This window comes from Marmota marmota, unplaced genomic scaffold, assembly GCF_001458135.2.
Source record: "Marmota marmota marmota unplaced genomic scaffold, marMar, whole genome shotgun sequence".
In the NCBI taxonomy this organism is placed as follows: domain Eukaryota; kingdom Metazoa; phylum Chordata; class Mammalia; order Rodentia; family Sciuridae; genus Marmota; species Marmota marmota.
Window position 1 is genome coordinate 35,718,713 of NW_026000229.1, and position 25,459 is coordinate 35,744,171.

A 25,459-nucleotide genomic window follows, 5' to 3' on the forward strand; every position below is an offset into this window, starting at 1 on the left:
GAAATCTATAGTAAAAAAATAATGTGCTTTTTAAGATATGCATTAAACAACTTTTGGAATACTTTGTGAGGCATTTCCCCCCTTTCCAACAAGGCTTTCTACTTAATGTATAAGACTGGTGCTTTTTTTTAATTAATTGATATATTATATTATTAATATAATGATCTTGACATATCATACATTTGATTCAAATGGGGTATGAATTCTCATTTTTCCACGTGTACAGGTTGCAGGATCACATTGGTTATATGGCCACGTATATACATACAGCAATACTAGTGTCTATTGTATTCTGCTGCCCTTCCTATCCCCCCCTCCCCTCCCATCACTTCTCTCTACCCAATCTACTGTGACACATTTCTCTCTCTTTTTTTTCTTCCCCCTCACATCATCATACATGTATTTTGTATAACGATGAGGGTCTCCTTCCATCTACCGTGCAATTCCCCTTCTCCCTCCTGTTCCCTCCCACCTCTCTTCCCTATTTAGTGGTAATCTTCTTCTCAAGCTCTTCCTCCTACTCTGTTTTGAGTCACACCCCTTATATCAGAGAAGACATTGGGCATTTGTTTTTTAGGGATTGGCTAACTTCACTTAGCATAATCTGCTCTAATGCCATCCATTTCCCTGCAAATGCCATGATCTTGTTATTTTTTTACTGCTGAGTAGTATTCCATTGTGTATAAATGCCACATTTTTTTTTTATCCATTCATCTATTGAAGGGCATCTAGGTTGGTTCCACAGTCTAGCTATTGTGAATTGTGCTGCTATGAACATTGATGTAGCTGTGTCCCTGTTGTATGCTCTTTTTAGGTCTTTTGGGTATAGTCCAAGAAGGGGAATAGCTGGGTCAAATGGTGGTTCCATTCCCAGCTTCCTAAGGAATCTCCATACTGCTTTCCAAATTGGCTGCACCAATTTGCAGTCCCAACTGGTGCTTTTTTTTAGTTGTCAATGGATCTTTATTTTATTTATTTATATGCAGTGCTGGGACATCGAACCCAGTGCCTCATACATGCTAGGCAAGCGCTCTGCCACTGAGCTACAACCCCAGCCTTCTTGATATTGAAATGTTGTGTGGATTAATTAGCCCTGATATGTTACTATTTCTTTTGTTTTAGGTTAAATGGAAACCATCCTTGGGAGCTAGATGCCTGTGTAGCTGTTCTACCACATCAGTGTTTTGCAATGAGTGGGGGAGGAGAGCAGCCGGATATCCTCAGTGTTGGAATCCTAGTAAAAGAAAGATGGAAAGTGGTGAGTGTACTTCTTGGGGGGTGTGTGTGTGTGTGTGTGTGTGTTTGTACATATAGGGGTCAATTTTGGTATCTTGGTAAAAATACCATTTCATTAGGCAATAATACCTACATTGTTTTTGTGCCTAAAGCAGTTATGATTAAGTTCGGTTTATACTTGAATTCTTAGTTTTTCTTCATAAAGTACTATATCTTCCTAACTTCTAGTAGCTATGTTAAGTAAGGTAAATGAAAGTGTACTTAAGGAAAGAACACATGAAAAAAAAATACAGTGTTTGGAAGTACAATGAACTGCATGTTCCTTTTAATTAAGGAAAATTATAAGTATTTGTTGTTCATCTTGATTGTTCTCTTTCATCTTCCTTCCAGAGTATTTTGACACAATCTTTAACCTTAGTATTTCTGTACTTGCTTTAGTGTGTATATTTAAAAAATCAGGACTTCTTTCTTAAAACATAATCATACTACCATTATCACACCCAAAGAAGTAATAATTTCTTTTTTTTTTTAAGAGAGAGAGCAGAGAGAGAGAGAGAGAGAGAGAATTTTTTATTTATTCTTTAGTTTTCGGCGGACACAACATCTTTATTTGTATGTGGTACTGAGGATCGAACCCAGGCCACACGCATAACAGGCGAGCGCGCTACCGCTTGAGCCACATCTCCAGCCCCCAGTAATAATTTCTTAATATCGAAGAATAGCCTTTCAGTTTTCACATTTCCCTTATTTTTTTGTAAATTGTTTTTGGTAAATTGAATCACGGTCTAAATTAGGTCTGGGTATTGAAAGTGGTACTTATTCTTTCATTTTCTAGATTTCTCTTTATCTGTATCTCTCTCTTTTCCTTAACATTAATTTACCGAAGAAACAAGGTGATTTATATGCAGAATTTCACATTGGTTTGGATATTACTCATTGCTTCCATCAATGTTAATATGTCTTTCTGTCTCAAATATTTCATGTAAACTGGTAATTGTATTTAGAGGGCTGATTATATATGAGTTAGGTTTGTTTCTTGAAGTGGGACCCCCATTTTTTTTCATGAATGATATAATGTAGTTTTAACTAGAAGGGCTATTTTGTTATATTAGTAGCTATTGATGTGTATTGCCTAGGTCTGTTCATTGTTTTTTTTGGGGATGGTACTGGGGTTTGAAACCAGGGATGCTTTACCACTGAGCTATATCCCCAGTCCTTTTTATTTTTCATTTGAGACAGGTTTTTGCTAAGTTGATTAGGACCTTGTTAAATTGTCGAGTCTGGTTTTGAACTTGTGATCCTCCTGCTTTAGCTTCTGGAGTTGCTGGGATTAAAGCTACTGTGCTCAGACCTATTAAATTTTTTTGGGGGGGATTGAAAATTGCTGATATTCTATCATTTTTTTTTCATTTATTAGTTGAAATATACCTATAAAGAGAAATTTCTATCATCAGCTGTTTGATTAGGAAAGCAATGCTTGCTTATTTTGCTTAGTTCCCTAGCATACTCCAAAAGTTACCAGTGAAATTTGTTTTTTAGTATAGTTAAGAATTTGTAGATTTGATATATTTTAGTCCATTATAGTCGTTGTCCTTATAGATATTCAAATTGTCCCATTTGACTAAGGGGGACATCCTTCAAGTTGTCTTCTGAATTCCTTTGACATGATCCTAATAGACTTTATTTTTTAAAGGAATTGTTTTTGTTTTCAGTATATTTAAGTATTTTTATTGCTATCTAGTCTTTTGTCGCCCAAAGTTTTGTTCCATTAGCAGGTTTCACAAAGCTATTTTAGTGGTTTCCTTAATTTGTCAATAGATAGAAAAAGGAAAGACCCTTTAGCAATATTTTTTTTTCCTGGGTTTTGAACACAGGTCCTCACCCGTGGAAAGTGTGTGTGCTACTACTGAGCTATATCCTCAGCCTTTTTTTGGCAGTAAAAATTTTGTTTCTATATTATAGGATGTTTTACTGACTAGGTAGATCAGTAGGCTTTGAAAATTTGCTTCACCAAATATAAGAACTATGTCATCATCATGGACTGGTGTGGGGAGATTACAAAATTTGGTAATTGTTGCTTCGGTTCCTAGCATTGTTCTAAGTACTATGATAGGATTGGCTCTGCTCCAGTAGACATATCAAAAGGTAATAAGTGAAGATATGCCTACATGGCTCTCTCTTTTCCTGATAATGAGAGCTAATATATTTGTGGAATTTATCCCCTCAAATTTGAAAGGAGGAGGGGCTTTTTATTTTATTTCTTTTAATTGTGCCTGGTATTGAACCCAGGGCCTTGTGCATGTGAGGCAAGTACTCTATCAACTGAGCTATATCCCGAACCCCAGAGTGGCATTTTTAATAACAGCACAGGCTCATTATTAGGATGGTACTTCAGTTACTTATTGTTATATAACAAACTACATCAAAACATAGACATTTAAAACAGTCATTTTATTTGCTCACAATTTTTTTATTTATTAAAAAAATGACAGTGGAATGCATTACAATTCTTATTACACATATACAGCACAATTTTTCATATTTCTGGTTGTATATAAAGTATGTTGACACCAATTCGTATCTTCATACATGTGCTTTGGATAATGATGTTCATCACATTCCACCATTCTTGCTAACCCCCTGCTCCCCCACTTTTCCCTCCCAACCCTCTGCCCTATCTAGAGTTCATCTATTCCTCCCATGCTCCTGCTCCCTACCCCACTACAATTTTGTGGATTATAAATTAGGGACCGGTATGCTTGGGTGGTTTGTCTTTTTTAGTCATGTGGCACTAGTAAGATTGGTTGGGTTGGAGGATCCACTTCCAAATGTTCACTTCTGGTACCTTTGGGATCCTTAGCTCTTCCACTGTCTCCAGTTTCATGGTTCATTTTCTTTTTTTTTTTTTTATTGGTTGTTCAAAACATTACAAAGCTCATGATATACCATCTTTCATACATTTGACTCAATTGGGTTATGAACTCCCATTTTTACCCCAAATACAAATTGCAGAATCACATCAGTTACACACTCACTCATGGTTCATTTTCTAGGAAATTTCCTATGGCTGATTTTTTTTGGTATCTGGGATTTAACCCAGGGACACTTAACCATGGAGCCACATCCCCAGCCCTTTTTTGTATTTTATTTTTAATTTTTTTTTTTTTTTAGGTGTAGGTGGACACAATATCTTTATTTACTTATTTTTAGGTGGTGCTGAGGATTGAACCCAGTGCCTCATACATGTGAGTCTGGCACTATACCATTGAGCTACAGCCCCAGCCCATGTTTTTTTCATCTTTAGAGTCAGGATCTCACTGAGTTTCTTAGGACCTTGCTAAGTTGCTGAGGCTGGCTTTGAACTCATGATCCTTCTGCCTCAGCCTCCTGAGCTGCTGGGATTATAGGCGTGCACCACAGAGCCTGAATGTGGCTATGTCTGTGACTTCTAAAGATGGTCACATGCATTATTTTGTAGCTGTGTTTTTAAAATATGGTTTTTATTGGTGCATTATAATACATAATAGTGGGGTTCATTGTGACATACTCATACGTGCATATAACATTATTCTATCACTTTCCTTCCCCAGTACCTCCCATTTCCCTCCTTTCCTTCCTCACCCTGATCCCCTTCATCTACTTTACTGGTGTCCCTTCTATTATTTTTTTAAAATTAGTGCATTATAATTTTACATGAAAGTGGAATTCATTGTGGTATATTCATGCATGGACATTGCATAATTTATTTGATTTTTTTCCCCCCAAACCTCTTTTTACTCTCCTTTCTCCCTCTCAGTCCCCTTCCTCTACTCTATGGGTTTCCTTTCTATTTTTGAGAGACCCTTTTTTTTTTTTATTGTGACTTGTTTTCAAAAGACAGGAAGCAGAAGCTACTAGGTAGTTAAGGGTTGTCCTCAGAATTGGCACAGTGTTCCTCTCCTCTGTTTTGTTGGTTAAATCACTTACAAAATTCACCCAGATTTAAGGAGGTGGGAAAATAGAATCTATCTCTTGATGGGAGAATGGCAATGTCACATTTTCTTTTTTAATATGAAAGGCCTTCTTCACACTGAAGAAGAGTAAGAATTGGACAGAGATACAGTAGTAGTCATCTTTAATCTGTGTATCCCCATCTACTAAACTGCCTCTGTCCCTTAGCCTCCAGAAGCATTGATAATGTCTTAGGGTTTTGTCAAGATAATTTAAAAAATACTAATGCTTTATTTATTTTATTTTTTCATTTGTCCTAATTAGTTATACATGACAATAGAATGCAGGTTGACACATTGTACACAAATGGAGCACAACTTCTCACTCCTACAGCTGTACATGATGCAGAGCCACACTAGTCGTGTAGTACATGTATATAGGGTAATAATGTTTGTCTTATTCACTAATGCTTTATTTATACTCAAGTGGCAGTATAAGAATAAACTAATGGCAAAAACATTTACTAAAGTCTAATTTTTTTATTTTTAAAAATTCTGTCATTTGGTAAGGTTTTGTGAGGTAAAACAATAAGCCACCCCCTCATCTATCCATAATTAGAAGGACATCCCTTTGGAACTATTTGTGAATTTTGTTATTGTTTTGAGCCAGGGTCTCATTATGTTGACCAGTTTGGCTGTGAACTTCTGAACTCTTTCCTCCTGCCCCATCCTTCTGAGCAGCTGGGACTACAGATGTGCACCACTATGTCCAGCTTATTTTTGAGTTTTTCAAGTTACTCTAGGCTTTGTTTAATGGACAAAATATATAGAATCATAAGCAGTAATCATGGCCCAACAAACAGCAACATATTTAATTGAATAGTTCTGAAGCTTATTTTTTAACTCAAGCTCATCCTATAGTTCCTCAAAATATTTCCTTCCTTACATCAAACCAAAATGAATATCAATTATGACTCAAACATGCAAAATATTAAATAGTTATTAAGCAATAACTATGTAACTGGGACTTTTCCAAATGCTATAGGACTTAAAAGAAGTAAGATAAATGACTCTCTCTTTGAAACTTTTTCTGTAGTGGGGTGGGACATTGACAATAGAAAGTTAAGCAACGTGAGTTAAAAAGTAGTAGAATAATACATAATAATAATTTTTTAGGTGTGGACTGATAAAATGATTAATTGCATGACTAAACAAATTATTCTCATAGAAATTCAGATGAGAAAGAAATTAGCCTAGGTATAATAATCAATGAAAATTCAATGGAGAAATAAGTAGGACATGACATGGGGCCTCTTGAGGGATTAGGATTTAAGACCCCATGCTTCTGGTGATGGCTTCCTGTGTTATATCACATCCTAGGGATTTGAAAATATAAGGAAAAGACGATCTAGGGTCAAGAAATGGAAGATGACTGATTTCATGCTATCTAACTTGAAATACATCACCTACTCCATTTTCTTTAGAACCTTATAGGTCTAGTTGTCTCTAGCTCATCAGAAATTGTTTATGATACCAATACAAAATCATGATGTTTCCCAGTTAATTTTTCATCTTATTAGAAAAATATTAAATATTTCATGAAAGTACTTCAATCAATTACAACTTACTCTTATTTGAATGTGTAGATGCATAACTCTGGGATTCTTCAGAGTAGTTCTCTGCCTGCTTTGTGGAGCCTGTTAGTTGCCTCAGAGAAGAGTCAATAGTGGTGAGAGGGATGGGTGCTGGCTCCATCTTCTGACCTCCCCTGTACGCATACACTAGATTGGTTCAAAGTGAGATATCAATTGGCAAAAAGATTTTATGGTTTAAAAAGTGTGCAGATGACTGTTTTAGAGTTTTTTTAAAATAATAAATCTGAGTGGCATTTGTGGAAGTTGATTCTTTCAGATATTATATTTTTTGTGACTTTTCTGCTGCTGCCTATAGATCAAGTTTTCAAATTGTTTGTGACTGAAATAATTTCATTACTTTTTGAGGAAGACCCTTGGAAAAAGGTTTTGATGTTATTTTCAGGCTTTTGATTTCTTTTTGCCATATACATAGTTAATTTAACAGTACTGAATATTTTATCATAAAATGGGGATTGTTAAATTATATATATTTTTTCTAAATAAGAGATCTGAATTTGTTCCCAGTTAGAATCTTCTCATAATTTTGAGTTTATTCTTATTTTATTTTCTGTGCAGTTGAGAAAAATTGGGGGTGGGGGCTTTGGAGAAATTTACGATGCCTTGGACATGCTCACCAGGGAAAATGTTGCACTGAAAGTGGAATCAGCTCAACAACCAAAACAAGTTCTGAAAATGGAGGTTGCTGTTTTGAAAAAACTACAAGGTAAGCTGCTTTGGATGATACACAATTTATAATTTGTATGATAATTTATAGTTTAGTATTCTTGAACCTTGACTACATTTTCTGGTATCTGCTAGGTATAAACATGCTGAGAATTTTTTTCTTGAAAATTTTATCACAGTTAGTAGTAATAGAAATGTGTGATTGCTTAGACTAATTGGATTTTGAGAATTCCTTTTCAAGGTAAGGATGAGAGAGTGAATTTAGCAGAGTCACTATTGCTTTAGAAAGTATTGTACTAAATCTGCTGTGGTAAAATTTGCTTTATTAAAAAAATCAATCATAAAATACCTCTGAGGTTTCTTTGGATGTTAAAAAATCACATTAAGGAAGTTGACTTCAAATCATACTACAGGATGGTTTTAAAAGAATATACTGCTCTTTTATGTATTCTTACTACTTGAGTTTCAGAGTATAATTCTGGCCATTTTCAGTTTTGAAAGTCCACTTTACTACTCAGGTCCCTATGTTTTTACTACAAGGTCAAATAAGTTTTTTCTGATGTCAGTCTAGTCATAGTCATATAAAACCCTGAAATCATTGCTAGTTTGTGTTCATCTTTGTAATAACTATTTAATGAAACATTGTGATACTACAAATATTAAAGTGTTTGATATGAATCAAAATTAAATAAAGATGATCATTTCATTTTGCCCTAAGCTTTCTGATTATACAAGTTTCTCTCCCAGTTTGGTCAGTTGATTAGAATATGATCATAATAAAATTATAAATCTATTTAGTAGTTATATTTAGTTTAAACTTAGCTTTACCACAACATGGCAAATCAGGAAGATAGTAAATAGATTAGCATCCATTGTCATTACTAGAAAAAGAATTAGAGGAGAAAGAATAGAGAAAAAGATGTTTTTTTAATTTTTCTCCCTTTTCTCCTTTTCCCTATTTCTCTTGAGTTGTTCTCAACTCAGTGATGTTGAGGCCACAAACAGGTGCAGCTGGAGCCCTTTTCAAAAGTGCACAGATCCCAGGATATTTGTTCTACTCCCAGCATCAGCTTGGCCTGGACAGTTTATCTTCACTGACCTTTGATTTGTTTGACCCTGAGGAGATGCTTCAGTGAAGCAGGAGACAGCTCTGCAGCCCCTTTAGGAGGTTCTCCTGCTTCTTTTGGCTGTACTTTATTCAGGATTTATGTAATAAAGCTTAAAGATCAATTAGTGCCTTTTATAAGTAAGTTGGAGACCACTGGATATTAGTGCTCTCCTTTACTTCTACTTTATTTTTCCTATTATCAACCTAAAATGTTTTTTTTTTTCCTATCTGCTTATAACCACATGATACCCTATCCTTCAGAATTCTTCATTTCTCAAAAATGGATAGGTTTTTTAATCTTCTGGTCTCTATTTCAATGAGATAGTCTTTGAGTGTGTTCTCTTTTTAATTTAAGCCTTCTGCATACTTATGCCTTACATCTTCCTTTTGCTGAGATTGCTTTGGAATCTGGATTCTTTTGAGAACATTTTTATGGGACTGAACTGTTTTTGCTTTCCTAGCAGCATGGAGATTTAATACTGAATGACCCCAATTAAAGAATTAAAATGTATAAGGAAACAGTATATGAATAGAGGTACCCTCTATTATAGGATTAGTTTGTCTTAAATTGATGTTCAGTTTTTGATATTTTATGATGAGTTTAGCCTGGATCCTAAATCTTGCTCCTTTAAATAAATCAATCCCCTTTCTCAGAATTCATGTTATGCCTTTTCTCAGATTCCCTCCATTCTCATTTATCTTTTTTTTTTTTTTCAGTCTTTTCTGCACTGAACAGCCTGGATTTCCTCAGCTCCTGAAAATCTCTCATTATTAATATCTTTCTTTCGTTGACCCTATCCCATGAAGTCCTTACCATTTTATCCTGTATTTTATTTTGGGGAACCTTCCCTGTGCTACTTCACCAGATTAGTTTCTTGGATCTCTCTGAATCATTCTGGATGAAACCTGCAATACTTTATTGAATCAAGCTCAACTCTTCAATTTTACTTGGTTTTTACAAATGTGGTTGAGTGTTTTAATTGTTTCTAAACTAAACCACCTATTTTTTTTTTAAAACATATTTATTTATTTATTTATTTTTTTAGTTATTGGCAGACACAACATCTTTGTTGGTATGTGGTGCTGAGGATCGAACCCGGGCCGCACGCATGCCAGACGAGCGCGCTACCACTTGAGCCACATCCCCAGCCCCAAAACCACCTATTTTTAGGTTTGATAGTTCCACACAAAGTTGATAGTCTCTAAATTGTCCCTAATAAGTGGAGCCTTAAACTTGTTCAGCTTTTCTGTTTAGTAACATCATTGTTCAGAGGTAAATCTCTACATAACCATTTAGTTGTGTTTCTTCTTTTTCTCCATTTGTGACTATATTATCTTCATCCTTTATCAGTTTCTTTGCATTGAAATCCTGTGCAAAGGGGATAATTGCCTCCGTATTCTGTTAAAGTCTTTTTTTTCCTTAAGTAAATGTTTGACAGTGATATACTACTTATTGTCACTTATCCATTTTAATGATCTCTTATGCTGTGTCTCAATTCATGACTGTTTTTCTTTTTAATAAGTCCAATTTTATTTGCAGTACTATTACAAGATTTAAACAACTTCTGTCCTTTGACTTTGAATCACTAGTAATTCTACAATACCTCAGGAGCCATAAGTACCTATATAAAAAATGGAATTCCATTTTAGTTTTAATAAAATTTGGTACATGTCTAGAATCCTGAATTGATACTGGCAATTAAATTAAATTATTAAATTAAATAAATTATTTTTTTAAATATATATTTTTTAGTTGTAAGTGGACCATTTTATTTATTCATATGTGGTGCTGAGAATTGAGCCCAGGGCCTCACACATGCTAGGCAAGCACTTTATCACTGAGCCACAACCCTAGCCCCTTAAATTATTTTCCTCCTGGTTTTCTAAACCCTTTATTTGAGCAGTTTTAAGTTCACAGGAAAATTTAAAAATATATGCATTTAGAGACATTCTACATATTGCCTTCCCTGTCATACACAGCCTCCCCCGTTATCAACATTCCCTACCAGAGCAGTGCATTTGTTACTATTGATGAACCTACACTGACATATCATTATCACTTCAAATCCATAGTTTACTATAGAAAACTTTTGGGTTACTCAGTGGGGTTTACTTTTGTATTGTACATTTTATGGGTTTAGACAATTGTATATATAAAAGGGTGGATAATATAGTATATTACAATATAAAGAATTCATACACACATATTTTTTCACTGCCCTAAAAATCCTCTGAGCTCTTTTTGTTGTTCTTTCTCTCCTCCTGGCTACTACTAATCTTTTTATGATCCCTATAGTTTTACCTTCTTCAGAGTTTCATATAGCTGTAATAGTATGGTATTGGCTTTGTTCACTTAGTAATGTGCATTTAAATTTCCTTCACATCATTTTATGACTTGATAGCTCATTTCCTTTTGGTATCAAATAATATTCCATTATCTAGATGTACTGGTTTATTTAACTATTGAAGGATGTCTTGGTTGCTTTCAAATTTGGGCAATTATGAATAAAGCCATTGTAAACATTTATGTGCAGGTTTTTGTGTGGACATAAGTTTTCAGCTCTTTTGGGTAAATATCAAGAAGCACTATTGTGGCCTGGGGTTGTGTCTCAGCGGTAGAGCGCTTGCCTCACACATGTGAGACCCTGGGTTCGATCCTCAGCACCACATAAATATAAATAAGTGAAATAAAGGTATTGTGTCCAACTACAACTAAAAAATAAATATTAAAAAAAGAAGCACTATTGCTGGATTAGATAGTAAGAAAACATATAGTTTCATAAGCAACTGTGAAACTATCTTCCAAAGTGGCTATACCATTTTGCATCAAGTGGCTACAACTGCATTTGGCAGTTATCAATGAATGAGAGTAGCTGTTTCTTCAAGTCATCACTAGCATTTGGTATTGTGAGTGTTTTGGATTTTGGTCATCTAATAGATTATATATAGTGATATCTTGTTGTATTAATTGTATTAATTTCCCTGATGATATATGATGTTGAGCATTTTTTTGCATAATTATTTGCCATCTGTTGTTTTTGTTCTTCCTCCTCCTCCTCCTCCTCCTCCTTTCCCTCCTCTCTTTTCATTATTTTCCTCCTCCTCCTGCTTTTCTTTCTCTTCATCTTCCTCTTCTCCTTCTCTTCCTTCCCTTTCTCCTCCTCCCCTCTTTTTAAAAATATTTTTTTTTAGTTATGGATGGACACAATAGCTTTATTTTATTTATTTATTTTTATGTGGTACTGAGGATTGAACCCAGTGCCTCGTGCATGCAAGATAAGTGCTCTACCATTGAGGTACAACCCCAACCTTCCTTTTTTTTTTCTTTTGGTACTGGGGATTGAACTCAGGACACCCTTTACCACTGAACTATATCCTTAATCCCTTTGGAGCCAGGGTCTCTCTCTGAGTTGCTGAGGCTAGCCTGAAACCTATGATCATCCTGCCTCAGGATTATAGGTATGTGCCACTGTACTCAGCATCTGTGTATCTTCTTAAGTAAGGTGTCTGTTAAAATCTGGTTCATTTCTTTTTATTGGTGTATTATGATTACACATAATAGTGGGATTCATTATGTCATATTCATACATATAATGTAATTTACTCAATCTTTTGGCCCATTTTTAAATGAAATTGTTTTCTTATTTTAGAGTTCTTTGAATGTTTGTATATCAGACCTATATCAGATAAGTCTTTTATTATAAATATTTTCTTCCAGTCTATGGCTTGTCATGTTATTTTGTCTTTCTCAGAGTAGAAATTTTTAATTTTGATGAATTGTTTTCTTTCATGAATTGTTCCTTTGATGTTGTATGTAAAAAGTCAATGCCAAACGCTGTGGTTGTAGCTCACTGGTAGAGCACTTGCCTTGCATATGTGAGGTTCTGGGTTTGATCCTCAGCACCACATAAAAATAAATAAATAAAAATAAAGATATTATGTCCATCTACAACTAAAAAAATATTTTTAAAAAGTCAATGCCAAATTCAAGGCTATCTTATGTTATTATCTTTCATGAGTTTTTCATTTTACATATAAATATATTATCTATTTGAGTTAATTTTTGCAAAATGTGTAAGGTTTGTGTCTAGATGTATTTTGTTGCATTTTAATCTCCAGTTGTTCCAACATCATTAATGAAAAAGACTGTCTTTGCCTTTGTCAAAGATTAATTGATATTTATATGAATCTGTTTCTGGGCTCTCTGTTTCATTCTTTTATTTGTCTATTCTTTTGCCAATATGATGCTGTTCTGATTATTATGATTTTTATACATTGACCTGTATCTTGCAATCTTGTTATATAGATCCTTGTTAGTTCCAGTTCTATTGTTGATTCCTTTGGATTTTCTACATGGACAATAATATTATTTGCAAAGACAGTTTTATTTCTTCCATCCCATTCAGTATACTCTTTATTTCTTTTTGTCTTATTTCATTACTAGGCCTTATAGTATGATGTTGAAAAAAAAACAGTAAGAGGGGGCAGACATCTTTGTTCCTGATCTTAGCAGGAAAGTATGTAGTTTCTCACCATTAAGTCGATATTCCCTGTAGGATTTTTCTAGATATTCTTAATCAAATGGAGAAAGTTCATCTCTATTTTAAGAGTTTTTATCACAAATGGACTTTGGATTTGCCAAATCCCTTTTCTGTGTCTATGGATATGTATATGTGAGTTTTCTTTAGCTTGTTGATGTGATAGATTACATTAGTTGACATTTATATGGTATTGTGAGTGTTCTGGATTTTGGTCATCTTGCATACTAGGGATATAAATCTCACTTGGTTTTATCTATTGATGGCTTCAATTTACTAATATATGTTTTTAGAATTTTTTATTTGAGTGCCTGAGGGATATTGCTCTATAGCATTTTTGTAATTTGTCTTCATTTGATTTTAGTAGTAGGTTATCTGCTGGCATCTAACACTATTCCCTCTGCTTCTATCTTACGGAAGATATTTAGAGAATTGGAATAAGCTGGACATGGTGGCACATGCCTGTACTCCCAGGATACTCAGGAGGCTGAGGCAGAAGGACTGCAAGTTTGAGGCCAGCCTCAACAACTGTCTCAAAATAAAAAAATGAAATAGAATGGGGAATAATTTCTTCCTTAAATATTTGGTAGTAGTATTCACCAATGAAAGTACCTACACTTGTTGTTTTCTTTTTGGGGAGATTATTGATTCAACTTCTTTAATAGATACAAATATAGACATATGCATAGTGTTTGTTTATTCTTGTGTGAATTTTGGCAGTTTGTGTCTTTCAAGGAATTTTTCTGTTTTATCCAGGTTATTTAATTTGGGAGCATGGAGATGTTTATTATCCTTTTCGTGTCTATATGATTTGTAGAGATGTACCATCTTTCATTTCTGATACTAATAATTTGCTCTCTCTCTTTTCTTTGCTCAACTATAGATTTACTGGTTTTCAAAGAATCAGCTTTTGGTTTCCTTGTTGTCTCCCCTGTCCCTATTAATTTACTGTTTTCAATTCCATTGATTGCTGCTAATTTTTATTTTTCCTTTTCTTCAAATTCCTTTGGATTTTTTTCTCTTTATTTTCTAGTTTCTTAAAGTATACATTTTGATTATTGATTTTGGATCTTTCTTCTTTTCCAACGTATCATGTAGTGCTATAAATTTCACTTAAGACACTGGTTTTACTGCATCCCACTAATTTTGATATATTGTTTTTATTTTCATTTAATGTAGAAGTTTTTAAACTTTTTAAATGTTTTATTTTAGAAGTATTTTGTTTAATTCCTCATGCATTTTAGAATTTTTAAGTTATCTGTTATTATTCTGTAGTTTAATTTCATTGTGTTCTGAAAGTAGACATTTTATGATTTATGTACTTTAAATTTGTTAAGGACTGCTTTTTGATTCAGAATGTGATCTGTCTTAACAAATATCCTATGTGAGTGTGAGAAGAATGTATTTTTGTAGAATACTGTTGTTGTTTGAAGTAGTCTATAGATGTCAGTTATTACCAGTTAATTGGTATAGTGTAGAGTTCAGCTATGTTCTTACAGATTTTTCTGCCTGCTCAATCTTCTGTTTCTGATAGAAGGATACTGTTTTTCCTTGAAGTTGTACTGAACTTCTGTTGTTTGGTGAATACATGTTTCTGAGTGTTGTTAAACACATACCACATGTCTTTTTGGAGAATTGTCTCCTTTATCATTATGTAATGCTGTTCTTTACTATAGATAATTTTCCTTATTATAAAGTCCGTTCAGACAGTACGGACTTTATAATAAGGAAAATTATCTAATGTATGTCTAAAATTATCTAATAATATAGTTACTCCTATTTTCTTTTCAGTTTAGTATAACTCTCCACCAGTTTGCTTTAAATTTATGTCTTTGTACTAAAAATGGTATTTGCAGCAACCTAGTAAGACCCTGTCTCAAAATGAAAAGTAAAAGGGGGGGCTAGGGTTGTGGCTCAGTAGTAGAGAGCTCACCTAGTATGTGAGAGGCCCCGTGTTCGATGCTCAGCACCACATATAAATAAATAAAGGTATTGTATTCACCTACAACTAAAAAAATTAAATAAATAAATAAAAATTAAAAAAAAAAAGGATTATGGATGTGGCTCAGTTAAACACTTCTGGGTGCAATCCCAGTAAAAAAGAAAAGGAAAATAAAAAAAAGGCAGCAGAAGAGTGTTCTGCATATTTCTTCCCCTGATTGAAAGCATCAGGGAATCTTTCCCCAGGATTTTCTATGAGAACCTGATTGCTCTACTGGAGGTAAAACGGAAAGGTGTTGGGGTCCCCCATGACTGGGTATCCATGGAGTTTTTAACATCATCAATTTTAGCTCAGGTTTCCCTATCCTAGCACTTGTTTTCGTGGAGGTTTCTGCTCTGGTGTGAGTCTCTGAATCTGCCTGTCTTTCCAATTTTTGGGAATGGGGTGTGGTTTGTCTTGTGATTTTTATTTCTCTTCTTAGAATACTAGTTTTCAGTTTGTTCAACTTTTTACTTTTAGGATGGAGTAGAAATTGCTGAGCTCCTTACATGCAGAAATAGAAACCAGAGGTCCCTTTGCCTTGTTTTTTTTTTTTTTTAAATTATGAAAAAGTTCAAATGTACACAAAAATAGAATTATAAAATAAATATTCATGGGGCTGGGGATGTGGCTCAAGCGGTAGCGCGCTCGCCTGGCATGCATGCGGCCCGGGTTCGATCCTCAGCACCACATACAAACAAAGATGTTGTGTCTGCCGAAAACTAAAAAAGAATAAATAAATATTAAATTAAAAAAAAGAAAAAAAAAATTAAATAAATAAATATTCATGTACCCCAAACTCAGGCTCAGTAAGTATCACCATTTGACCAGTCTTGGTGCATTTACATCTTACCCCTTCATCATTTTTTCCTATCTTGCTTAAAAATGTTTTAAAAGAAATTCAGGTTACCCTATAGTATGTAAATTCTCCAATATGTATCTGTTTAACAAATGAGGACTCCTTAGTTTTCTCAATGAAAATCTTTATTTAATAGATAAATGTTATTTATTTTAGAGTTGTGTTCCCAGCCATATAGGGAATTCATGAGGTTTGAGGTGGGGGTGTTTGGAGGTACATCAAAGTTTGGTAGACTTTGCCTGTGAGAGCTTAGTTGATGATTGATGATTTTGTGAATCCCTTCAATTTTATTTATTGGAGCATAGAATGTTTTAGCTGAGAGAGAGAGGACGGGGGGTGAGAGGGAGGGAGGGAGAGAATGGTATAGGAACATATTAGAAATAGCTTATGTTAAACATTAGAAAATTTTGGAGTATAGTGGTGTTTAAAAAGTGAAATAATAGCTGGATGCATTGGCACATACCAGTAATCCCAGTGATTCAGGAGACTAAGGCAAAAGGATCACAAGTTTGAGGCCAGCCTGGGTATCTTAGTGAGACCCTGTCTAAAAAAAAAAAACAAGAAAGGCTTGGGGATATAGTTCAGAGGTAGAACATACCTAAGATCAGTCCCTAATATCATTCAGCAACAACAATAACAACAAAAAAGTGAAGTAATAGACTGTAAAATCTCCTCCTCAGGTGACCAGTTTTAGTAATGGATTAGGTTTAATCAGTTTTAATAATGGAAAATGTTGGAGAAAAAGCCCATATTCCCAGTTTATTTTTAAATTAATACACTTCACTTTTTAGAATTGTTTTGATTTTGTAGAAAAATTGAGCAGGAAACAGAGTTCTTGCATACCCAGTCCCCCATCCACTGTTTCCCTCCTTTTTTTTTTTTGGTACCAGGGATTGAACTTAGGGGCACTTGACCACTGAGCCATATCACCAGCCCTATTTTGTATTTTTTTAAATTTAGAGACAGGGTCTCACTGAGTTGCTCAGCACCTTGCTGTTGCTGAGACTGGCTTTGAACCTCTGATCCTCCTGCCTCAGTCTCCTGAGCCATTGGGATTAGAGGCATGTGCAACTGTTTCCCCTTATTACATTATTATGATACATTTGTTATAGTAATGAACCAATATTGATACATTATTATCATCTGAGATTCTCAGTTTACATTAGATGATCCCCCTTTTTGGAGTTTTAGTCCTTTTAAAATAGCATACACACAGTAGTATTAAAAACCTAACAAAACTAAAGGTTATTTCTCAATACCATCTAATATCTAACTAGTGTTTAATTTTCCCCATTCTCTCAAAAATGTTCTTCCCAGGCACTATGATGTCTACCTGTAGTGTCTCAGCTTACTCCAGAGGCTAAGGCAGAGAATCTCTCAAACCCAGGAATTCAAGATCATCCTGGGCAATAGTAGCAATAATCCATCTCAAAACAAAAACAAAAACAGGAAACAAACAAAAACACTACAAATAGTTTTTTGGCAATTGACTTGTTCAAATTAGAATTTACATTCAAGGCAGGCAATTATATTTGATTGACATGTCACAGAGTTCCCCCCTTATTTCCTTTTCATTGTGACTTATTTGTTGAAGGAATGACCTCCTTAGCTTGGTAGAAAACTCCAAATTAAGGATTTGGATGATTGCATCCTTGTGGTGCCTTTTTAATATGTCTTTCTGTTTTTCTTTGAACTGCATGCCTGTAATCCCAGTGGCTCTGGAGGCTGATGCAGGAGAATTGCAAGTTCAGAGTCAGCTTTAGCAAAAATGAGGCACTAAACAACTCAGTGAGACTCTGTCTCTAAATAAAATACAAATTAGGGTTGGGCATGTTGACTTAGTGGTTGAGTGCCCCGAGTTCAATCCTGTTTTTACTCTCCCAAGTATCTAAAGACTTAAGGGGATTTATGATGCTGCTTTTGTTTGGCAAGAATACATTATCTAGATTAATTGACATTAGGGGTTATTAAATGATTATTTTCCTGATTCTTTTTATTTATTGTAAAGTTATTAACTAAAATTATTCTACAAAGTAGAACTTTATTCCATCAACTATTTGTTTCCCTTGAAATAAACTTATAAGAAGGGTGGGATAAAGGCTTGGTTTTTCTTTGTTTATTTTCAGACTGATGAGTTGTGTTCTTAAGTGATCACTGAATTTATGTGTTTTGAGGATCATAAAAAATCTCATGGATTTGTGTATGTTCTGTTTCAAACCTTTTTAGCCATTTTCCTTTCTGTGTTCAAATTTTTTTATTATTCAAAGCCTATTCAAGTTGGCGTCAGTGTCCTTCTGTAATGCCAGTATTCTTTGATATCATCCTTGTTTCTGCTGAAGCAAAGTGTTTTAGGTTTTTCTTCAACTTTCTCTGTATGATAGTTAGAATCAGGAGCCTTGAATTGAGAATATATATAAGGCCTAGTGGCCTTGTATATGGCTACTAGGGCACTAGTTGCTATTGGGTTAATAAGTGCTGTATTTTGACTTGTTTATTCTTTTGTGCAATTTTCAAAATGTTTTGTTATTATTTTCATGGTATTGGGAATCAAATCCAAGGCCTTATACATGTTAGGCAAGTACTTTAACCACTGAGCTGCATCTTCAACTTCATGTTATTTTATTTTTTAAAATAAATTTGTGTTCTCTTCTAAATTGCAAGTTTCTTAAAGGGCAGGGATTATATATATATTTAAACTTGACATTTATATCTTCCTCAGTAACAAAATGATAGCACAAAGTAGTTTTATATTTGGTGATAGCATACATTTGTAAATGAATGTGGGAGGATAGTATAACATAGCTTTCTATTTCTAGTTATTTTCTTCATAAGCTTCATTGTTGATATTTTTAACTAAGGAAAAGAAATATTGAGGTTCTATAAAAAACTATATAGTCACCTTTGGATGACTAGGGCTCAGACTCTCAAGAGTATGTTATATAGAGATTCAGCTCTACATAGTAATGGAAGACAATCACTTGGATCTTCCAGAAAATAAATTTCTCTTTAAAAATTTGAGGTTTTTACTTTTGCATATAGGTGGGCCTAATGTTTTGGGAATTCAGAATGCTATAAAGTTGCTACTATTTATACTTAGCATATATTTTTATCAAAGGAAGTCTTCTTTTAAAATTTATACATTGTTCATTTACTTCCATTTGTTATACAAATGTGTAAGTAAGTGTAACAAAATATTTTCTACCAATATTCTGTAGATTTGATTTCTAATATATGCGCTCTCTCCATAAAATGTTCAATCTAATGAAGTTTATTGTATTTAAAAATCACTGCTTGGGGCTGGGGTTGTGGCTCAGTGGTAGAGCACTTGCCTTGCACATGTGAGGTACTGGGTCGATTCTCAGCACCACATAAAAATAAATAAATAAATAAAGATCCTGTGTCCATCTACAACCTAAAAAGAAAATCGCTACGTAAGTCAGTGAGTGATTAGAAAGTTGTCAAGCCTTTCTGTCCTGTATTAGCTTCCATATTGTGAATGATCAGCATCATCTCTTGGATTCTCAAAGCACCAACATGAGGAAAACTGAGGTTTTTATGTTTGCACATTTCCTTGGATGTGGAGGTAACTTATTATTAAAGAATTATTTAACTATTTAAAAAAATTCTCTTTACATCCTCCAAAAGCAAGTGAAGATCCTAGTAATATAAGGGAATAACAGATATCACTGTTTGATAACTAAATTTTATTCTTAAGTAAGATAGTTGGGAATTAATTGGTCATTCCCTATGAAAATCCAGGGGAATACTACATTTTTCTTTATATCCCATAAAGAGGACAATGATTTTGTTTTGATTTGGGGGACTTTGTTTTTCTCTGCAGTAGTGGTCCTGGATTTTATTTTTGCTTTGTAGGCTGCAGGGCACAAACTGAGAGTTGGAAAGAAGGGTTATTATTAGAGGATACCAACTGTACCTGTTCTGCCTTCCTTGCTTGAGGTCTCCAGCTACTGCTGCCAAGCATGACTACTCCCTTTCCCATCATAAGAATACAAGAAAAATTTCTGGATTGGACCATTGGTCTATCCAGTTACAGAAGACTGTCTACGAAAGTTACTTCAAAGGGATCTTTTGTTGGGGAGCATTATAGTTGTACTCTGGGAACTGAAAGGTTAGGGATATACCCTGCTTCTCATTAAATCTGTTATGCTTTTGTAAATCTATAATCTGCTTGTTTGTTTCAACCTATGCATTTTTTTCACTTAAAGTAACTTTTTCTTGCCCTTGTTGATATTTATCATTCCATCAAGTTCATGCCCCCAAATGGCTTTTAATTTAGAACTTTAGTTTTTGTTTAGAGTATTTTGTTTTTTCTTTTCTTTCTTTTTCTTTTGGAGTGCTGGGGATTGAACCCCCCAGACCTTGCATATGCTAGGCCATTGCTTTACCACGGAACCACGTTGCCAGCCCCAGTGTGTTCATTTCAACATTTCTCTTTGAAGATTCAGCATTTTTGCAGGCTTGGGAATTTGTCTATTCTCATTAGGGTTTAGAAAAATGACACATAGGAAATCGAGTAAGTCTAGATTATCTTAAGGAGCAGAAATCCATTTCCTTGAAATGGAATATAATGTGTGTATGTGTGTTTTTGCATAACTTAAGAAGCTCTTGAAGAAATTGAAATTAAAAAGGGTCAGAGACACAGGCAATCTTTTACTTTGATTTTTTAATACCTTTTGATGCATAAGAAATTTAAAAGAATAATACATTCTTTTATAATAAAATGGACTACAAGGGTAATTATAATATCTTCAACATCCACTTTCTTTATCTTTTCTTTGAATTTGTATTATACTTGAAAATAGCAAAATAATTATGTATAATTAAAAGCCATTTGGGGGCATGAACTTTCTTTATAAATAGTTGGTAGTGTGTTATTTGTGGGAAGATCTATAGTAGTGCTTGAGTGCTAACTATATGATAGGAACAGGACTCTTGAATGTTAGGCTCATTCATACTTTATCTTGTTTTTTTTTTTTTTGGTTGTTTTACAGTGTTGAATTCAGAGGCACTTTACCACTAAGCTATATCTCCATCCCTTTTATTTTTTACTTTGAGACAGGGTCTCACACAGCTGCCCAAGCTGGCCTCAAATTCGTGATCCTCTGGCCATAGCCTCCCAAGTCACTGGGATTATAACATGCACCACTACACCTGTCTTTATATTTTTATTTAAACAGCATAGATTAATTGAAAGTGAAAATAATACTCCATAAAGAGCAAGGTAGACTACACAAGAAAGTGGCTCAGGGACCTCATGTTTGGGCAAGTCTTGACTTATGAACTGAGCTGTGCCTTGTTTCCCTTCCCTGTGGCCTAATTGAAGATCTTGTCCTATTATTGGTTACTTTATTTTCACCTAATTAGAATATAGAATTTATGGCAGGAATTGCTTTGTTAACAGGACTATATAGAACTTGTGGTGGGAGTTGCTGTAGTAATAAGCCCTCCATGGTGGGAGTTGCCATGGTAATGGAACTTATTGCAAATAAAGGCATGATGACTCATCTCCTGGTCTTGTATTCCAGTTGGCATTTTTCTTGTACCCTGCCTCTATCATCTTGATATCCCTAAACTTCTATCTCATTTTCCCCTGGGAAATGTGACCCCAAAATTCTTTTTAGGTGGCTGAGGGACTGGAGGGCTCTTCTTCTCTAGTTATTTCAAGCTAGCCTGGGGGCTGTTGTCTCTCCCTAATTGGGAATCATGAAATTCTCGCCCTGTCTGGTCAAGACAAGACAACAGGGTACTTTGGTTCATTTGTGGGATTAGTTTGAAGCTCTGCCTTAGCACCATCTGGAGTTTGATAGCCTCTCCTGGCTGGCTAGCCAAATGATGCCAGTGAGGTATTCATTTGGGGTCCAGGTTGTTGGCATCCTGAACAAAGAATTGAACAAGATACATAGAAATAGCAGACAGAGCATAGATTTATTAAAAGTTAAAGTAACACTGCATAAAATAGAGCAGTGGGGGCCAAGTGAGAGAGGCCTCTGTCTTATTTTATATCATATGTATCTAATATCCAGTTCCTGTATAAAACCTCCCTTCATTTTTAAACAAACTTTCTTAAGAGCATAAATGTTCATTGTAAAAAACTTAAACACAACATAAAAATGAAGAGAAAAGTAATGTCTTTTCTCTAAGCCCCTTACTTTTCTTCTTCAAAGCTTACTGCTATTACTAGTTTCTTGTGTTTTTTGCAGGCATGTTCTGTGCATATTATAATCATCTATGTATCTATACATACATAAATCATATATATAAAATAATATATAACATATACGATTACATGTATATGTATACAATATCCCTCCCTTATCCAACCCCCTACAGTCTGTCTCTCTCTCTCTCTCTCTCTCTCTCTCTCTCACACACACACACACACACACAGTTCTGCAATTTAATTTGACCCCTTAGATTTAATCAGTATGATTCATTTTCTGCTTACCTTAGTGTTCTGCAACTGGAGTGATCTTTTAACACATATTGATCATACTTCCCAATTCTTGCTAAAACAATTCAAGGTCTTCTGTTTCAGGTAAAGTTCACACACCTTAACATAGCATACAAGACATGAACTCCTGCCTAATTTTCCTGCCACTTCTCTTGGAACTGTTGGGCTTACACTTAACATGCTTATCATCCTGAACTTTTTTCAGTTTCTTAAAATTTATAGACTCATCTACAAACTGCTACATTTGTCTCGCACTTTGGATAGCTCTTGCTGTTTTTTCATCTTTCAAAAAATGTGTAATATATAATTCTAGTAATTATAAAGTTATATGTAAAATGGTTCAAAGAAATAAAGCACAATTAAGAACTTCACTTTTTTTATAAACAGTGTCGAAAAGTTATATATGCTTAAACAATGTGATCCTACTATCTTTCTTTTCCCGATTTTCTCAGTAAGATTAATCCAGGATTATTTATTTTTAAACTTTTAATTTCTTAAAATCAAAGGGTATACAAATGGTTTGATCAGTTCTACAAAGATTGTTATGAACAACAGTAGTCCAGGTTCTGGTTCCAGATAAGATCAAGTAAGCACACTTCACCCTGTCTCTCCCACTGAATGCAGCTATAATTCCTGGACAGAATGCTTGGAGTGGCTATTTGAGGACTCTGAAAAGTAAATAGTAGGAGGCAGATGGGGAAGAAGACCAAAGTACCACTGAACCAGCGGTGAGTTTACTGTTTTTTTTTTTTTTTTTTTTAACTTCCAGTATGCCCCAGCCTGAATTTAATGTATCCTGAAACTTGGAAGTGGGCATTAACATGGACAGAAAAAGCACCAGAAGTCCTCCAATTTTGACTTATGGAGAAGGAAAGGGGTTTTCTAATACTCAGAGAAAGTGTGGACATCCCACATCGTTTTTTCTTCTTTCTTTCTTTTCTTCATTCTCTTGCATCCAAGCCTCAAGCAATCCTTAGAGATAGATGGCTGCAGTGTCCTCAGTGGGAGTAGGCAGGAACTTAAAAGTCAGAAGGAGGGAATTCTTCCTCTCAGAATGGAGGAGCTGTGGTCTGAAGAGAGTGTGCATATTTCATTGCTTTTCTTCTCCTTCTGCCTTTTTGTTGCTTGGCCCTTTAAGCACAGTCATGGAAAATATGCTGAGATTAAAAAATCCCCAGCTTTCTTATAGAAGGCTAGAAAAGGGAACTGAAAGACTACAGAAGAGGGAGGAGCTTGGGAATCTGACCACTAAAATGGAACACATTCAGTATGACCACAAAGATTTTGAAAACTGAAGTGAAATTAGAGAAACAACCCACAGAAGGCTGGTCAGTTCTTGAAGCACTCAATAGGGTCAATTTCTGTCTAAAACAAAAATATTAACATTCTTGGTGGGACTTAAATAAGACCTAGAGTCTCATAATTTAATATTCAAAATGTCTAGAATGTAATCTGGAATCATTCATCTTAAAAAGAACCAGAAAAATCTGAACTCACGTGGAGAAGGAAATAGATGCTAATGCCAGGATCACCCAAATATTAAATTTATTTCAAAAAGCTAAATCAACTGTTAGGACTGTGTTCCAGAAATGAACAGGAAGATAAGAAAGCCTTAGCAAAGAGATAACATATAAAGAAGAACTAAATGGAATTTTAAAACTGAGAAAATAATGGAAATGAAAATCTTAGTGGATGGGAAATATGAAAATAACTGGATATGACAGATGAAAGAAAATATATCAATAGAATTACCTCATTTCAACAACAGGAAAATAATTGGACTTATAAGAATATCAAAAGGTCTAATATTTGTATCATCAGAGACTCAGAACAAGAGGAGAATGAGTGTGGTGCAGTAAAAAATATGAAGAATTAATGGTATTTGTATTGAAAATAAGAAATAAAACTATTCTGTTCGCATATGACATAATTATTTATATAGAAAATCTAAAGGGATTCATTAAAAAAATCCTAAAAATAAATAATTTAGCAAGTGACACAGGATAGGCCACAAAGAGCAATCATATTTGTGTAAACTAGTAAAGAACAACTGAAAATTGAATTTAAAACACAGTAGCTGCCTCCCCCCATTAAAGTAGTTTGGTATAAATGTAACAAAGTATACGCAGGATCTCTGCTGAAAACTATAAAGCCCTGATTAAAGAAATAAAAGAAGAAGGAAGATGGCGGCGAGGGGAGTGCATTGCCCCCGTGTGCTGCTTCACTGTGTGGGAGTATGATAAGTCAGGACGGCTAAAGGATATCTTGTTAGGAATTTCCAGCAATAGTGGGGTGCTCCGGAACCTAGAGGAAGGATTTCCATCGCACGAGGATCGGCTACGGGGACTCAAACGCGAGAGGTTTGTCGCACGGAGGATAACACTGCTTATTCAGCAAATCGCCCCGCGGCTAGAGTCTGCAGCGCGCACTGGGAAACGAGGAGATAGCGATGCAGGGATACAGCGCTGCAGTTTCTGCCAGCCGTGCAAGCACCGTACTCAGGGCTGAATTCTGGGTTCGAGACGGGGGAAGGAAGCGGTCCATCTCGGTTCTCCACACCGGTCAGACCACAGAGGAGGCCAGCAGCCACCATGTTGGAAAGCTGACGTCACCATCCCTGTTTTCGACTGACCGCAGCTCATTCAGCCATAGAACAGGTAATTTCAGGCTGCAATTCGCCTGCGGCTTGCAGACAGATTGCTAGGGTTCAGTGCCTGGGTGCTTCTTAGAACCTGATCTTATCGGAGCGAACAGCGAGCGTGGGGCGGAACCGCCCTGGCCCAGGGCTGCGGAGCCTGCGGAGGCTGCTTCTTGGACCCTGCACCTATCAGAGCATACACCAAGCACTAAGCGGCCGAATTCCGGCTCCCGGAACTGAGCCCGCGGGGACTGCTTCTTGGAGCCTATACTTATAGGAGCTTACACTGAGCACGGAGCGGCTGAGTTCCGGCTCCTGGAACTTCCCTGGCCCGGGGCTAGGAGCCTGCGGAAACTGCTTCTCGGTCCGGGTCCTGCTGA

At 35.2% G+C, this 25,459-nt stretch overlaps 1 protein-coding gene across 8 annotated transcripts in view; it reads left to right on the forward strand.

Moving 5' to 3' along the window:
• Nucleotides 1-25,459, forward strand: part of Ttbk2 (tau tubulin kinase 2) — a 149,650-nt gene that overhangs the window by 41,151 nt on the left and 83,040 nt on the right. For 5 of the 8 annotated variants that reach the window (XM_015480757.2, XM_048793452.1, XM_048793451.1 and 2 more), the window contains exons 2-3: nt 1,123-1,258; nt 7,376-7,523. In XM_015480757.2, the coding sequence (XP_015336243.1) occupies nt 1,190-1,258; nt 7,376-7,523 (217 nt within the window). In that variant the 5' untranslated portion in view covers nt 1,123-1,189. Of the gene's footprint in view, nt 1-1,122; nt 1,259-7,375; nt 7,524-23,065; nt 23,170-25,459 lie in introns of those variants that run through there. The other 3 variants (XM_048793455.1, XM_048793456.1, XM_048793453.1) reach the window with 2 other exon arrangements.